The 16,410-nt window shown below is 45.9% G+C and overlaps 1 protein-coding gene across 1 annotated transcript in view; it reads right to left on the bottom strand.

Annotated features, from left to right (window-relative positions):
- Positions 1-16,410, bottom strand: part of LOC139279051 (jerky protein homolog) — a 156,590-nt gene that overhangs the window by 4,769 nt on the left and 135,411 nt on the right. The window contains exon 3 of the mRNA XM_070898378.1: positions 3,348-3,397. Coding sequence (XP_070754479.1) covers positions 3,348-3,397 — 50 coding nt within the window. The remainder of the gene's footprint in view (positions 1-3,347; positions 3,398-16,410) is intronic.

Genomic DNA, 16,410 nt, shown 5'->3' with positions numbered 1-16,410 from the left:
CTGTTTCTCTTTTTCTTATTCATTCCTGGGATGTGGGCGTCGCTGGCAAGGCCGGCATTTATTGCCCATCCATAATTGCCCCTTGAGAAGGTGGTGGTGAGCTGCCTTCTTGAGCCGCTGCAGTCCGTGTGGTGAAGGTGCTCCCACAGTGCTGTTCGGGAGGGAGTTCCAGGATTTTGACCCAGCGACGATGAAGGAACAGTCGATATATTTCCAAGTCAGGATGGTGCGTGACTTGGAGGGGAACTTGGAGGTGGTGGTGTTCCCATGCAGCAGCTGCCCTTGTCCTTCTAGGTGGTAGAGGTCGCTGGTTTGGGAGATGCTGCCGAAGAAGCCTTGGTGAGTTGCTGCAGTGCATCTTGTAGATGGTGCACACTGCAGCCACGGTGCGCCGGTGGTGGAGGGAGAGAATGTTGAAGGTGGTGGATAGGATGACAATCAAACGGGCTGCTTTGTCCTTTTTCTGTGCTGTGCATTCTATGTAATTCAATGTAAAGATGGTCTGATCAGTTCCTGGAGATGGATCTGAATGATGCAGCAAGCAGATTGTGCTGAAGATGTGTTCTTATTCTCACTTTCCAACCACAATGGTAGAGGCAGAAACCCTCACCACATTTAAAAAGTACTTGGATGTGCATTTTGAAGTGCCGTAACCAAAGGGCTACGGACCAAGAGCTGGAACGTAGGATAAGGCTGGATAGGTCTTTGTCGGCCAGCACGGACACGATGGGCCGAATGGCCTCCTTCCATGCTGTAAATTTCTATGATTCTATAATTCAGCCCCTGTGTAGACATATCAGCACCACCCCATTAAAAGTCACTTCATTTGGGAAATATAATCAATACAGCATGCATGAATAAGATAATGAGGGGGCTCGACAAGGTGGATGCAGAGAGGATATTTCCACTCATAGGGGAAACTAAAACTAGGGGACATAGTCTTAGAATAAGGAGCCACCCATTTAAGACAGAGATGAGGAGGAATTTCCTCTCTCAGAGGGTTGTAAAACTATGTAATTCTCTGCCCCAGGGAGCTGTGGAGGCTGGGTCATTGAATATATTTAAGGTGCAGAGAGATAGATCTTTGAGCGATAAGGGAATAAAGGGTTATGAGGAGCGGTCCGGGAAGTGGAGTTGATTCCATGATCAGATCAGCCATGATATTGAATAGTGGAGCAGGCTCAAGGGGCCAAATGGACTACTCCTGCTCCTAGTTCTTATGTTATGAACAGAGAGCTGGAAGACTTCCATTTGGATTAAAGTTAACAGTGGAATATCTAAACTATCTTCACCTTAGATAGTGTATTAAGTATAATTGCCATGTCTGGACACAGTGCTGGCATTCATCATAAGGACAAAAGAAAGCATGTGTTGAGAAAATCCCCGTTGACCCATCATGTCTATTATTTTCATAGACTATGAGTCGCCTGTTACAAGTCAATTAATTAACTGGACATTGACTCTTTCTTCCCAAATAGGCAAATTAAGCAAAACTCAAAGATACTTAACCAAACAACAGCTTGCCGTACTATAGCACCTTTAATGTGGAAAGGGGCCCTGTGGCACTTTATTTTGTTTTATTCATTCACGGGATGTGGGCGTCGCTGGCAAGGCCGGCATTTATTGCCCATCCCTAATTGACCTGGAGAAGGTGGTGGTGGGCCACTGCTTTTAACCACAGAGGGCAGTTAAGAGTCAACCACATTGCTGTGGGTCTGGAGTCACATGTAGGCCAGACCCAGTAAGGACGGCAGATTTCCTTCCCTAAAGGACAGTAGTGAACCAGATGGGTTTTTACCACAATCCGGTAGTTTCATGGTCACCATTTTTTATTCTTCATCAGTTGCCATCCTTGACGTGATGCTTCCAACATCTCAGCAGCCCAGGAGACATAGAAACATAGAAAATAGGAGCAGTAGTAGGCCATTTGGCCATTCAAGTCTGCACCACCATTCCCCACCATATGATCATGGCTGATCCTCTATCTCAACACCATATTCCCGCTTTTGCCCATTCCCCTTGATGTGTTTTGTTTCTAGAAATCTATCTATCTCCCTGTTAAATATATTCAGTGACTTGGCCTCCACAGCCTTCTGTGGTAGAGAATTCCACAGGTTCACCACCCTCTGAGTGAAAACATTTCTCCTCATCTCGGTCCTAAATTTCCTACCCTGTATTCTGAGACTGTGACCCCTTGTTCTAGACTTCCCAGCCAGGGGAACCATCCTCCCTGCATCTACTCTATCCAACCCAGTCGGAATTTTACACGTTTCAATGAGATCCCCTCTCATTCTTCTAAACTCTCGTGAATACAGGCCTAATTGATCCAATCTCTCCTTATATGACAGTCCTGCCATCCCAGGAATCAGTCTGGTGAACCTTCGCTGCACTCGCTCTATGGCAAGTATATCCTTTCTCAGGTAAGGAGACCAAAGCTGCGCACAATACTCCAGGTGCGGTCTCACCAAGGCCCTGTATAACTGTAGTAAGACATCCTTGCTGCTGTACTCAAATCCTCTTGCAATGAAGACCAACATACCATTTGCCTTCCTAACTGCTTGCTGCACCTGCATGTTTGCTTTCAATGACTGGTGTACAAGGACACCCAGGTCCCTCTGTACATCGACACTTCCTAAGCTATCACCATTTAAATTATACTTTGTCCTTATGTTTTTCCTACCAAAGTGGATAACTTCACATTTATCCACGTTATACTGCATCTGCCATATGTTTGCCCACTCACTCAACCTATCTAAATCACCTTGCAGCATCTTTGCATCCTCCTCACAACTCACAATCCCACCGAGACATCGAGTGCCACGCAGCATTTGATCGTGTGAGTATGTACTAACCCTTATAACCCTGTCTCCTATTCTGAACTAGATATCAAAAGGTGTTAGTTCCCATTACATTAACCTCTTTAGCTGTGAGCCTAGTTCATGTGTCAACAGCTCTTCTTTTGTTAACTTAATGCTCACAAGCTTCGAGTCTACACTTACAGAGCAGATTAAATATCCTGCTTACATGTACGTTCTTCATTATGAGGCTAAAATTCCCATTCTTTCAAACAAAAATCACAGGAAATCACATTGTGAAATACAATTTTTTATAAATATGATCTTATATTACTTCTAAAGCACCTCGTGATGCACTTAACCAGTATAAAGGAGTACATTTCCAATTCCGTGAGAAATCGCGAACAGAGGAAATCTTCCTGCTTTCTTTATAATATCGCTGACACCCAGTGAGCAGAGGAAATCTTCTCCCTAGGTCGAATATTACTGTTATCACATCAATACAGTTATCACATTATACAGGTAATCTAGAGTTTGATCATTACAACCAACCTGACGTCTCCCAGTCGAATCTGCTCTCGTTGGAAATCACTTGTTGGCCTCTAAAGGAACAAAATAAAAACTTCATTTAAAAAAAACTTGAGTGAATCAACTAAAACAAATGTCCTTTCAGATAAAGCAAGTACTCTGATGGCATCAACAGTTTTTGCTTTTGTTTAATATTTTGAAGCTTAGCTGAAAGGCAAAAGGACAAAGAAATAAAGACTTGCATTTATATAGCACCTTTCATGATCTCCGGACGTCCCAAATCATTTTACAGCTAATGAAATACTTTTTGGAGTGTAATCGCTGTTGTAATGTAGGAAAAGCGGCAGCCAATTTACGCGCTGCAAGCTACCACAAACAGCAATGTGATAGAAACATAGAAACATAAAAAAGGAGGGAGAGAGAAAACAAGGAATTATAGACCGGTCAGCCTGAAATCGGTAGTGGGTAAATTGATGGAATCAATTATTAAGGATGTCATAGCAGTGCATTTGGAAAGAGGTGACATGATAGGTCCAAGTCAGCATGGATTTGTGAAAGGGAAATCATGCTTGACAAATCTTCTGGAATTTTTTGAGGATGTTTCCAGTAGAGTAGACAAGGGAGAACCAGTTGATGTGGTATATTTGAGGTTAATGTGCAAAGTTAAAGCACATGGGATTGGGGGTAGTGTGCTGACATGGATTGAGAACTGGTTGTCAGACAGGAAGCAAAGAGTAGGAGTAAATGGGGACTTTTCAGAATGGCAGGCAGTGATTAGTGGGGTACTGCAAGGTTCTGTGCTGGGGCCCCAGCTGTTTACACTGTACATTAATGATTTAGACGAGGGGATTAAATGTAGTATCTCCAAATTTGCGGATGACACTAAGTTGGGTGGCAGTGTGAGCTGCGAGGAGGATGCTATGAGGCTGCAGAGCGACTTGGATAGGTTAGGTGAGTGGGCAAATGCATGGCAGATGAAGTATAATGTGAATAAATGTGAGGCTATCCACTTTGGTGGTAAAAACAGAGAGACAGACTATTATCTGAATGGTGACAGATTAGGAAAAGGGGAGGTGCAACGAGACCTGGGTGTCATGGTACATCAGTCATTGAAGGTTGGCATTCAGGTACAGCAGGCAGTTAAGAAAGCAAATGGCATGTTGGCCTTCATAGCGAGGGGATTTGAGTACAGGGGCAGAGAGGTGTTGCTACAGTTGTACAGGGCCTTGGTGAGGCCACACCTGGAATATTGTGTACAGTTTTGAGGAAGGACATTCTTGGTATTGAGGGAGTGCAGCGAAGGTTCACCAGACTGATTCCCGGGATGGCGGGACTGACCTATCAAGAAAGACTGGATCAACTGGGCTTGTATTCACTGGAGTTCAGAAGAATGAGAGAGGACCTCATAGAAACGTTTAAAATTCTAACGAGGTTAGACAGGTTAGATGCAGGAAGAATGTTCCCAATGTTGGGGAAGTCCAGAACCAGGGGACACAGTCTAAGGATAAGGGGTAAGCCATTTAGAACCGAGATGAGGAGAAACTTCTTCACCCAGAGAGTGGTGAACCTGTGGAATTCTCTACCACAGAAAGTTGTTGAGGCCAATTCACTAAATATATTCAAAAAGGAGTTAGATGAAGTCCTTACTACTAGGGAGATCAAGGGGTATGGCGAGAAAGCAGGAAGGGGGTACTGAAGTTGCATGTTCAGCCATGAACTCATTGAATGGCAGTGCAGGCTGGAAGGGCCAAATGGCCTACTCCTGCACCTATTTTCTATGTTTCTATGTTTCTAGGCCCTTTGAACCTGCACCACCATTCAATATGATCATGGCTGATCATGCAACTTCAGTACCCCATTCCTGCTTTTTCTCCATACCCCTTGATCCCTTTAGCCATAAGGCTAAATCTAACTCCCTTTTGAATATATCTAATGAACTGGCCTCAACGACTTTCTGTGGTAGTGAATTCCACAGGTTCACAATTCTCTGAGTGAAGAAGTTTCTCCTCATCTCGGTCCTAAATGGCTTACCCATTTTTTTTAGACTGTGACCCCTGGTTCTGGACTTCCCCAACATTGGGAACATTCTTCCTGTATCTAACCTGTCCAATCCCGTCAGAATTTTATTGCTTTCTTTGCGATCCCCTCTCATTCTTCTAGATTCCAGTGAATATAAGCCTAGTTGATCCAGTCTTTCTTCATATGTCAGTCCTGCCATCCCAGGAATCAGTCTGATGAACCTTCACTGCACTCCCTCAATAGCAAGAATGTCCTTCCTCAGATTAGGAGACCAAAACTGAACACAATATTCAAGATGTGGCCTCACCAAGGCCCTGTAGAACTGCATTAAGACCTCCCTGCTCCTATACTCAAATCCTCTCGCTATGAAGGCCAACATGCCATTTGCCTTCTTCACCGCCTGCTGTACCTGCATGCCAACTTTCAATGACTGTTGTACCATGACATCAGATAATCTGATTTTTTGTTAGTGGTGTTGATTGAGCGATAAATATTGACCAGGACATCGGGGATAACACCCCTGCTCTTCTTCGAAATAGTGCCATGGGATCATTTACGTCCACCTGAGAGAGAGCAGGCCGGGCCTCGGTTTAACATTTCATCTGAAAGATGGCACCTTCGACAGTGCAGTGCTCCCTTTGCAGTAATGCAGGTGAAAGAGATATGTTTTAAGGGGCGTCTTGAAGGAGGAAAGAGAGGTAGAGAGGCGGAGAGGTTTAGACAGGGAGTTCCAGAGCTTGGGGCCCAGGCAACAGAAGGCACGGCCACCAATGATTGAGCAATTATAATCAGGGATGCTCAGGAGGGCAGAATTAGAGGAGCGCAGACATCTCGGGGGGTTGTGGGGCTGGAGGAGATTACAGAGATAGGGAGGGGCGAGGCCATGGAGGGGTTTGAAAATAAGGATGAGAATTTTGTAATCGAGGCTTTGCTTAACCGGGAGCCAATGTAGGTCAGCGAGCACAGGGGTGATGGGTGAGCGGGACTTGGTGTGAGTTAAGACACGGGCAGCCAAGTTTTGGATCACCTCTACATCGGATAGAACGTGGGTGGCTAGCCAAGAGTGCTTTGGGATAGTCAAGTCTAGAGGTAAGCAAGGCATGGATGAGGGCTTCAGTGGTAAATCTAATGGTGGGTGACACCAAGCTTAGGTGTTAAAAGCTGGAAGAGTCTATAAGGAAGGGTAGACTGAGGAAAGACCGAGGGAGGTTAGGAGTTCCATAGTTTTATGAATGAACTGAAGTGGGAGTGCTGCAATGAGTCTTGATTTCAACTCTCGTTCCAATGACGTTGTGAATGTATTAAAAAAAATACATCTTTACAATGTCACTACACATAATAACCAAAGCAGCTCTGTCCAATGAGGAGGCAAAGGACAGGAAGAGTGTATACCACAGTGTAGGAGAAACAAGGAGAGGAAAGCACTGAGGTGCACTGACCATAGTGGTACACATGAACACCACATATTACAGTTTGACATGATTTTTGTTCCACTCATGGTGTCAGATTTGCTACTTGTGCTACTCCTGGGTATTTGAGCACCGTCTCATTCTATTGTATCAAGTGCAAAGCTTTGCAATCTGATGTTTTATTGTGTTTGTTTTAGACGAAGGTTGCGAGGAGCCCAGAGTACGTTGTACTTTTTAATAAGGTTGAACTTGGTCCGGAAGTTGAAAAGTTAAATCTAATTGGGCCCCGCCAGGCCATAACTGGCCTTTAATCGGTCTGGTTTGTACGCCTCTCGAAAAGAGACGGATTTCTCTGTTTGTCAAGAAATCCGAGCTCTCTATCTGATGAATAGATTGGAGTCGAGCCATGTTTCCAGCCACAGTGTTGACTCAGCGGCTGAACAATTTCCACGGTTCCGACCTGGCTTGGGGTTTGACAAGCTGGGCCCGATTCAGGTCAAAGTGACCCCATGCCTGTCACCCCCTGGTTTCGAGTGAGGGTGCTCTGCAACCCTCAGCAACGCACTTCCCAAACGGGTCACCTGCAGTTACAGGAGCTGGTGAGCCAAAGCACCCCAACAGGTGAGACACCTCTCTCTCGCGTCTTCTGAAGAAAATGGAGTACTCTTATCGTGCGTGCCTGGGTCAGACAGTGTGGGCACGGTGAGGAGGGGGAGAATGAGGAAGGGAGGAGAAAACTCTGATGGCCCTCAAAGCGTTAATATATTCCCCCCCCCCCCCCCCACCCCCACCACTGCAACATTTTTTTTAGGAAAAGCAAACTACACAATGGGATTTCTCATCGAGTCTGCAAATTCAATTAAATTTAATTTCCTGAAAAGTGAAAGTGTATACAGGGTTTTGCCGTAGGCTACAAGCATACCATTCACTCATGAAGGCTTGCTGCAGAAACTCCAGGAAAAGAGCTAGCCTCTCCATCAAACTGCTTGCTCCTGAACTGTTGCAAGGATCCACATATCATTTAATGAACTGACTCCAAAGTGTCATGAATGCAGTAATATTATCCTTCATACAAACACAATCTGTTTTTTAAATGTTTTTGCTTCTCGTTGAAGAATGCTCAGATTCAGCGGTCAGTGTTAAATGGAGGCTATTGATTAGAAAGCACCTCTTTGACATTTAGAACCCGTCACTTTCATAATACATTATATTCTGTGCCTCAGCTACTTCACATGCCAGCTGTGATTAATTTTCTTTTTCACACATTATGTCATTGTGATCATTGGCGATAGTAGTTTGATTTATGAGGCCTGGCTAGACAATCTTATCACCTCCCGGAGAAGATATACAGTTCGAACTCCAAATGTTATTAAATATATGACTGCAATGCTTATTTGGTTCTTTTTTTGAAAATGCATTGTGAAGACTTCAAGATGAGCAGGGGGACATTGAAAATGTAAAGTCATTGCCCAAAGATTGAGCCTTTTTTTAAATTGAAAAAATGCTATCTGCATTATGCAGATTAAGAATGGAAAGCGCTGTCGAACATCAGCCCCCAAAAAATGTAGCAACAGCTGAAATGACTGAAGAAAGCAATATTTAAAATGGGAAACCGCATCTTAACCATGCAAAATAAAATGCACCCTGAATAGCTTAATTATCCGATTATAATCACAGGAACGCACCCAGTAAAAAGGCAGCCTTTATTCTTAAATTGGTTTGAATTAGAGAAATATCAATGCTAAATTGTGTTGTTCTAAGGGTGCCAATGTCCCTATGGTGTTTATGTCCATAGGGTGCCTCTTTCCCTAGGGTGCCTATGTCCCTAAGGTGCCTATATACCTAGAGTGCCTATGTTCCTAAGGTGCCTATATCCCTCGGGTGCCTATGTCCATAAGGTACCTATATACCCAGGGTACCTATGTCCCTGAGGTGCCCATATACCAAGGGTGCCAATGTCCCTAAGGTGCCTATATCCCTAGGGTACATATATCCCTAAGGTGCCCATACAGCCAGAGTGCCAATGTACCTAAGGTGCTTATATACCTATGGTGCCTATGTCCCTAAGGTGCCTATATACCCAGAATGCCAATATCCCTAAGGTGCCTATATACCTCGGGTGCTAATGTTCCTCAGGTGCCTATTATACCCAGGGTACCTATGTCCCTAAGGTGCCTATATACCCAAGGTGCTATATTCTTAGTGTGCCAATGTCTCTAGGGTGCCTATACTACTAGTTAGAGGTAGAATTAGAGCCAATATAGTTAGAGTGTCCCTGGGGTAACTATATCCTTAGCATGCCAAAGTTTCTAGGGTACCAAAATCCCTAGGCTGCCTATGTTCCTCGGGTCCCTATCTCCCCAATTTGAAAATCTTGCTCAAGTTCCACCATCCTAGTTATTAAATTCACTTTACTCTGGGGCAAACACTCAGCATGGATTTTCACAATGGTCATTTTTTCATTCTTGGAACTGAAGATTTAAAAAGTTCAAGCTGAAAGAATCATTGCAATAACATTAACAAACCATGTGTCATGTCGGTGTCATCTCCTAATTACAGAGCTAGCTCAGAATCTTATTGGATGCTGTATCACATGATGGTGCCTCGTTAATGAAAGGGCTTAGCAGTCAAAGAATGTACACTGCTAGCTCACTTGGTCAATGCATTGCCTAGTTCTCATCCTTGTTTACAAATCCCTCCATAGTCTTGCCCCTCCCTATGGGCCCAATTTTCCCCAACCCCTTTTTTCGGCGCACTTACCTTAAATGCGCCGACTTTGCGCGCTGGAAACGGTGCCGAAAAAAAGTGGCCTCATCCTGCCCGCTCTGCCGAGTCTCCGGTGTCCCAGCGTGGTGTAGATAGTGAAGTGGGGGGCAGAGCAACAGGTCAGCTCAGAAAGCAGTGCCGGCAGCTGCGCGCATGCACAGTGAAGTCTGCGCGTATGCACAGTGAAGTCTGCGCGTATGCACAGTGAAGTCTGTGCGTATGCACAGTGAAGTCTGCGCGCATGCTCCTGCCCTTCCAGCATGTTCTGCGGGCTGTGAGCAGGACCTGATGCTTGCAGCCTTTATCCCAGGCTGAAGGGACACCCCGATCTTCGTTGCACCTTATCCCCGGCCAAGTGGCCTCCCGCACCGGCCGGCCAGCCTGCTGACTTCCCGGGCCGAGGTAGGACTTCAGTTTTATTTTTTATTTATTGATGATTGTGCTTTGTTTCGTGAGGAGAGTTTTGATTGGAGGTGGGGGGGGGGGGGGGTGGGGGGGTGGTGGAGGAGGAGGAGAGTTTTGGGAGAGGGGGAGGAGAAAGAGTGTTTTGATGGGGCGGGGTTGGGGGACTTTAAAAAAAACTTGATTCTGGCATAAAGGTAAGACTTCTATTTTTTTTGTTATTGATTGATTGCTTATTACTTTTTGTGGTTTGTTTAGTGCTCTGTAAGTCTTGGTGCTTTAAATGTACAAACCTGCGCCGATTTCTTAACTGCCCACAATGTTTTCCAGAGCTGGCCACACACGCTGACCTAAGTGGATTTGGAGTAAGTTTTTGCTGGCCAAAGTGACATAAATGGCCAAAACTCGTGTAAGTGTCTGGGAATGCCCCCTTTTGAAAAAAAATTGAACTAAAAAAAAATCGTACCTAACTGACTTACTCTGGAGCCAATTTTTGGGGGAAAATGACATTTTTTAACACGCCAGAAAAAACAACTTACTCTAAAAAAAAATTGATGCAAGTCATGGCCAAAATTGAGCCCAAAGTCTGTAATCTCCTCCAGCCCCACAACCCCCCGAGATATCTGCGCTGCTCTGACTCTGCCCTCCCGAACATCTCTGATTATAATCACTCAACCATTGGTGGCCGTGCCTTCTGTTGCCTGGGCCCTAACTTTTGGAACTCCCTCCCTAAATCTCTCTGCCTCTCTACCTCTCTTTCCTCCTTTAAGATGCTCCTTAAAACCTCCCTCTTTGACCAAGCTTTATCGTCTTATGTGGCTCGGTGTCAATTCTTTTTTTGTCATAACACACCTGTGAAGCGTCTTGGGGTGTTTTACTATGTTAAAGGCGCTGTATAAATGCAAGTTGTTGTTGTAGTGTGGTGTTGGGCGTACGAAGCAGGAAAGTCCAAGGTTGGATCCCTGGTCTATGTTGAGTAGACTGACCTCAGCTGGGATCAGCACTATAATTGGTGTCAAACAATTAGATACGAAGTTGCGGAAAGAGCAGGGAAGTGTACCGGCATGGTGGGCTGAATGGCCTCCGTCTGTGCTGACATTTCTATGGTGCTGTAAAATCAACCACTGTTCTTCCTACTGATTGCAATTTAGGACTCACCTTGGAAAATGTACATATGGACAATAAAAAAGAAAGACTTGGATTTATAAAGCACCTTTTGGCAGCCAATTTGCACACAAGCAAGCTCCCACAAACACCAATGTGATAATGACCAGATCATCTGTTTTTTTGTTATGTTGATCAGCCAGGACACTGGGGAAAACTCCCTTGCTCTTTTTCAAAATAGAGCCATGGGATCTTTTACATCTAATCAAGTGACCAGACATGGGCCTCGGTTTAACATCTTATCTGAAAGACAGCACAGCACTCAAGTGTCAGGTAGCTTGGAATGGGACTTGAACCCACAACCTTCTGACTCAGATGCAAGTGTGCTACCCACTGAGCCACGGCTGACATTGGATGAGAGCTAGAATTGGGCATGGCAGCAATGTCGCACAGCAGGCCAGCACTCACACCTGAAAGTTTTGCAAAGGTTCTTCAGCAGGTGATTGGGAAAAACCTTTGGAGTTAGGGCTAAGAATGTCCATCTATGCCATTTCTCTGGGTGTTCAACCATTTTCCCCAACAATGTTATGGCAAAAGATTGGAAGAATCTCGCAGAGAATCGGGGCCCAGCTGTCTAGATATTGCACATGAAGAATTGCCGCTTTGATAATCTACCAGAGAGCAGTCATTGACTGTCGAACCTTGTCCCAGCATAAATCTGCAGCCTCAGCAGTGGAGGAGAGAAGCATGGCGAAGATAAAGAAGCAATTAGGATCTGGTGCAAAGCAAATACTTTCAGATTTGGTTCTTTTTATTTTGCAATTGATTGCATATTGACTTTACTGTTATTCGTAGTCTGGTGTGATTCGTATTCTTTGATGCAGCTTCCAAATAGAAAAGATTTCCTCCTCCAAATCTGCACTTATTCTAACTGGCCTCCATCTAGAGAGGTGCTTTAAATCCAGGAATTAGAGTTCAGTCAAAGCGTCCTCTCCAATCCGCCTTGCAACTGTTCCTACAGGCTGCTTGGTACCCTGTCAATTCACCTCAAAATATAAGATTCTGAGGGGGATTGACAGGGTAGATGTTGAGAGGTTGTTTCTCCTGGCTGCGAAGTCTAGAACCAGGGGGCACAGACTCAGATTAAGGGGTTGGACATTTAAGACTGAGATGCGGAGGAATTTTTTTCACTCAGAGGGTTGTGAATCTTTCAAATTCTCTACCCTGTGGGGGCTCAGTCATTGAGTAAATTCAAGACTGAGATAAATCGATTTTTGGACTCTCAGGGACTCAAGGGATATGGAGGTCAGATGGGAAAGTGAAGTTGAGATCCACGATCAGCCAGGAGCTTATTGAATGGCGTAGAATGGCTCGAGAGGCCGTATAGCCTACTTCTGCTCTTAATTCTTATGTTCTTGTAATAGTGGCAGACTTCAGAAGGACATAGGCAGACTGGTGAAATGGGCAGACACATGGCAGATGCAATATAATGTGGACCAAGTGTGAAGTGATGCACTTTGAGGTGGGGAGCATTAGCATTCTTTTTCTGATAAGATTTCAAAAGTTAGCAGAATGTGGGGCTTTGAAACACGTGGTTCATTAGTGGGTCATTAATTGTACAGAAAAGCAGGCTTACTTATATTTCATTAAAAGTGGAATTTCAGTCTTTGGTAAGAGATGATGAAGGCAATGTTGGATGCTGGTCCAACCGACACCTATCCACTAGTAAAATTAGTAGCAGAGGAGTGGGTAATGAGAGAATAGTCCATGGTTTATAGAGGAGAGACCATAAAAGAGACAGAAAATAGTTTACGGAAGAGAACAACAAACACAATTGTAAAAGCGAAGAGGAAATGATGAACTCATATGAAGTTTTACTATGGCCTCAATTTGAGTATGGTGGCAATCAGTGGCTCAGTGGGCTGCACCCTTACTTTTCAGCCAGAGCAGTGTGGGTTCAATTCCCACTTCAGGAACATTGAGCACAAAAATGTAAATTGAAACGTGCCGAGGGAGTGCTGCACTGTTGAAGGTGCTGTCTTTTGGTAAACCAAGGCCCCATCTGCTGTCCAAGGTGGACGTGAAAGACTCCATGGCACTATTTCGGAGCAGGTGAGTTATCCATGGTGTCCTGGGCCAATATTTATTCACTGGGTAGATCTTGACTTGAGATCATGGAATAGCGTTATCTGTGGTTCAGTGGGTAGCACTCTCGCCTCTGAGTCAGAAGGTTGTGGGCTCAAGTCCAGGAACTTGAGCACATAAATCTGGGCTAACATTCCAGCGCAGTACTGAGGGAGCACTGCACTGTCGGAGGTGCCATCTTTTGGATGAGACATTATACCAAGGCCCCGTTTGCTCTCACAGGTGGACGTTAAAGATCCGATGGTGCTATTTTGAAGAAGAGCAGGGTAGTTATCCCCGGTGTCCTGGAGCCAATATTTATCCCTCAACCAACATCACTAAAACAGAGTATCTGGCCATTATCACATTGCAGTTTGTGGGAGCTTGCTGTGCGCAAATTGGCTGCTGTGTTTCCTACATTACAACAGTGACTACACTTCAAAAGTACTTAATTGGCTGTAAAGCGCTTTGGGACATAGAAACCGAAAATAGATGCAGGAGCAGGCCATTCGGCCCTTCGAGCCTGCACCACCATTCAATATGATCATGGCTTATCATGCAACTTCAGTAACCCACTCCTGCTTTATCTCATACCCCCTGATCCCTTCAGCTGTTAGGGCCACATCTAACTCCCTTTTGAATATATCCAACGAACTGGACTCAACAACTTTCTGTGGTAGAGAATTCCATAGGTTCATAATTCTTTGGGTGAAAAAGTTTCTCATCTCGGTCCTAAATGGCTTACCCCTTATCCTTAGACTGTGACCCCTGGTTCTGGACTTCTCCAACAACGGAAATATTCTTCCTGCATCTAACCTGCCCAATCCTGTCAGAATTTTATGTTTCGATGAGATTCCCTCTCACTCTTCTAAATTCCAGTGAATATAAGCCTGTTCGATCCAGTCTTTCTTCATATGTCAGTCTTGCCATCCCGGGAAACAGTCTGGTGAACGTTCGCTGCACTCCCTCAATAGCAAGAATGTCCTTCCTCAGATTAGGAGACAAAAACTGCATGCAATACTCAAGGTGTGCACACAACATCCGGCGGTTGTGAAAGTCGCTATATAAATGCAAGTCTTTCTCTTTTTTTCTTTTGGTATTGGGCTTCACACTGCAGGAAGGCACTAGCAAGGGTACAATACAGATTCACTGGTACATTGTCTGCCATGGGGAAGTTCAAATATGAAGAGAGACTAGAAAAATTAGTTGCCGTTTTTCGTTAGAACAATGCTGATTATGGGGTAATATGATAGAAGTATTTAAAATTATGAAGTTATGGGATAGGGTAGATGGAAGCAGACTGTTTCCAGCAATTGAGGAGTTTAGAATGAAGAGCCATAGATACAAGATTAGCTGTATGAGATTTGGAAGCGAGGGCAGGAGAGATATTTTTACACAGAGAGTTATGAGCAACATTGCCTTGCAGCTGTGAAGTTGTGTGGCCGGGCATCTGTCTGCCGGACCCGTACAGTCCAGGACTGGCCCTTCCATTGTTAAATTTCGCGCATGCGCAGAACTTTGGATGTGCCGTGCAGTCCATTAAAAGGACCGAGCGCCACATTTAAAATCAGCGGCAATATTGGTTGTGAGGCTGTGGAATTCACTTCCCGGGTTAGTGACTGAGGCAGAAACTATACACATTCAAGATTAGCTTGGAGAGGTGGATGAAGGACAGGGGGATAAAGGGATAGGGGTACAGGACGGGTGATTCGCAGTAACCGGAGGGTAAATACTGTCATGGATCGGTTGGGCCGAATGGCCTGCTTCCACGTTGTAACTTGTATGGATCTATGTATTTAATAGCTGTTATTGTGGATTTTTCATTCACAGGTCATCATGTCATCAGTAACTGGTTCTCTGGGGTGCTGGTCATTTTGTGGCGATTTTCCACACAAGAAATAGCTCCGAGAGTAGGATGACCATACTTTCTCAACCGAGTCCGGGGACACACAGGGTGGGAGCACTGCAATGTAGCCAGGACAGAAAATGTAGGTTGCGCGGATGAGCAAGACACATTTTTTAGCAGCCTATACTTTAACAGTTGCACATACACGCTACACATGCAAAACCAATGTGTATATAATTACCGCGGATGTGACGTCACACTATTGAAGCGCATTCAGACACCTGAGCCCTCCCCCCAGTGACTGAGGTCACACCTGACCCCTCCCCCGTGACTGAGGTCACACCTGACCCCACCCCCCCAGTGACTGAGGTCAGACCTAACCCCACCCCCAGTGACTGAGGTCACACCTGACCCCACCCCCCCAGTGACTGATGTCACACCTGACCCCACCCCCCCAGTGACTGATGTCACATCTGAACCCTCCCCCCAGTGACTGAGGTCACACCTGATCCCTCCCCCCAGTGACTGAGGTCACACCTGACCCCACCCCCCCAGTGACTGATGTCACATCTGAACCCTCCCCCCAGTGACTGAGGTCACACCTGACCCCACCCCCCCAGTGACTGAGGTCACACCTGACCCCACCCCCCCCAGTGACTGATGTCACATCTGAACCCTCCCCCCAGTGACTGAGGTCACACCTGACCCCTCCCCCCAGTGACTGAGGTCACACCTGATCCCTCCCCCCAGTGACTGAGGTCACACCTGATCCCACCCCCCCAGTGACTCAGGTCACACCTGATCCCACCCCCCAGTGACTGAGGTCACACCTGACCCCTCCCCCCAGTGACTGAGGTCACACCTGATCCCTCCCCCCAGTGACTGAGGTCACACCTGACCCCTCCCCTCAGTGACTGAGGTCACACCTGATCCCACCCCCCAGTGACTGAGGTCACACCTGATCCCACCCCCCAGTGACTGAGGTCACACCTGACCCCTCCCCCCAGTGACTGAGGTCACACCTCACCCCTCCCCCCAGTGACTGAGGTCACACCTGATCCCTCCCCCCAGTGACTGAGGTCACACCTGACCCCTCCCCCCAGTGACTGAGGTCACACCTGATCCCTCCCCCCAGTGACTGAGATCACACCTGATCCATCCCCCCAGTGACTGAGGTCACACCTGATCCCTCCCCCCAGTGACTGAGGTCACACCTGATCCCTCCCCCAAGTGACTGAGGTCATAGAAACATAGAAACGTAAAAACATAGAAAATAGGCCCTTCGAGCCTGCACCGCCATTCAATAAGGTCATGGCTGATAATGCAACTTCAGTACCTCACTCCCGCCTTCTCTCCGTACCCCCTGATCCCCTGAGCCGTAAGGGCCACATCTAACTCCCTCTTGAATATATTCAAC

The sequence above is a fragment of the Pristiophorus japonicus genome, chromosome 13, assembly GCF_044704955.1.
Source record: "Pristiophorus japonicus isolate sPriJap1 chromosome 13, sPriJap1.hap1, whole genome shotgun sequence".
NCBI classification, from domain to species: Eukaryota; Metazoa; Chordata; class Chondrichthyes; family Pristiophoridae; genus Pristiophorus; species Pristiophorus japonicus.
Note: the sequence above shows the minus strand (reverse complement) of the source record. Positions and strands in the feature narration are given on the sequence as shown.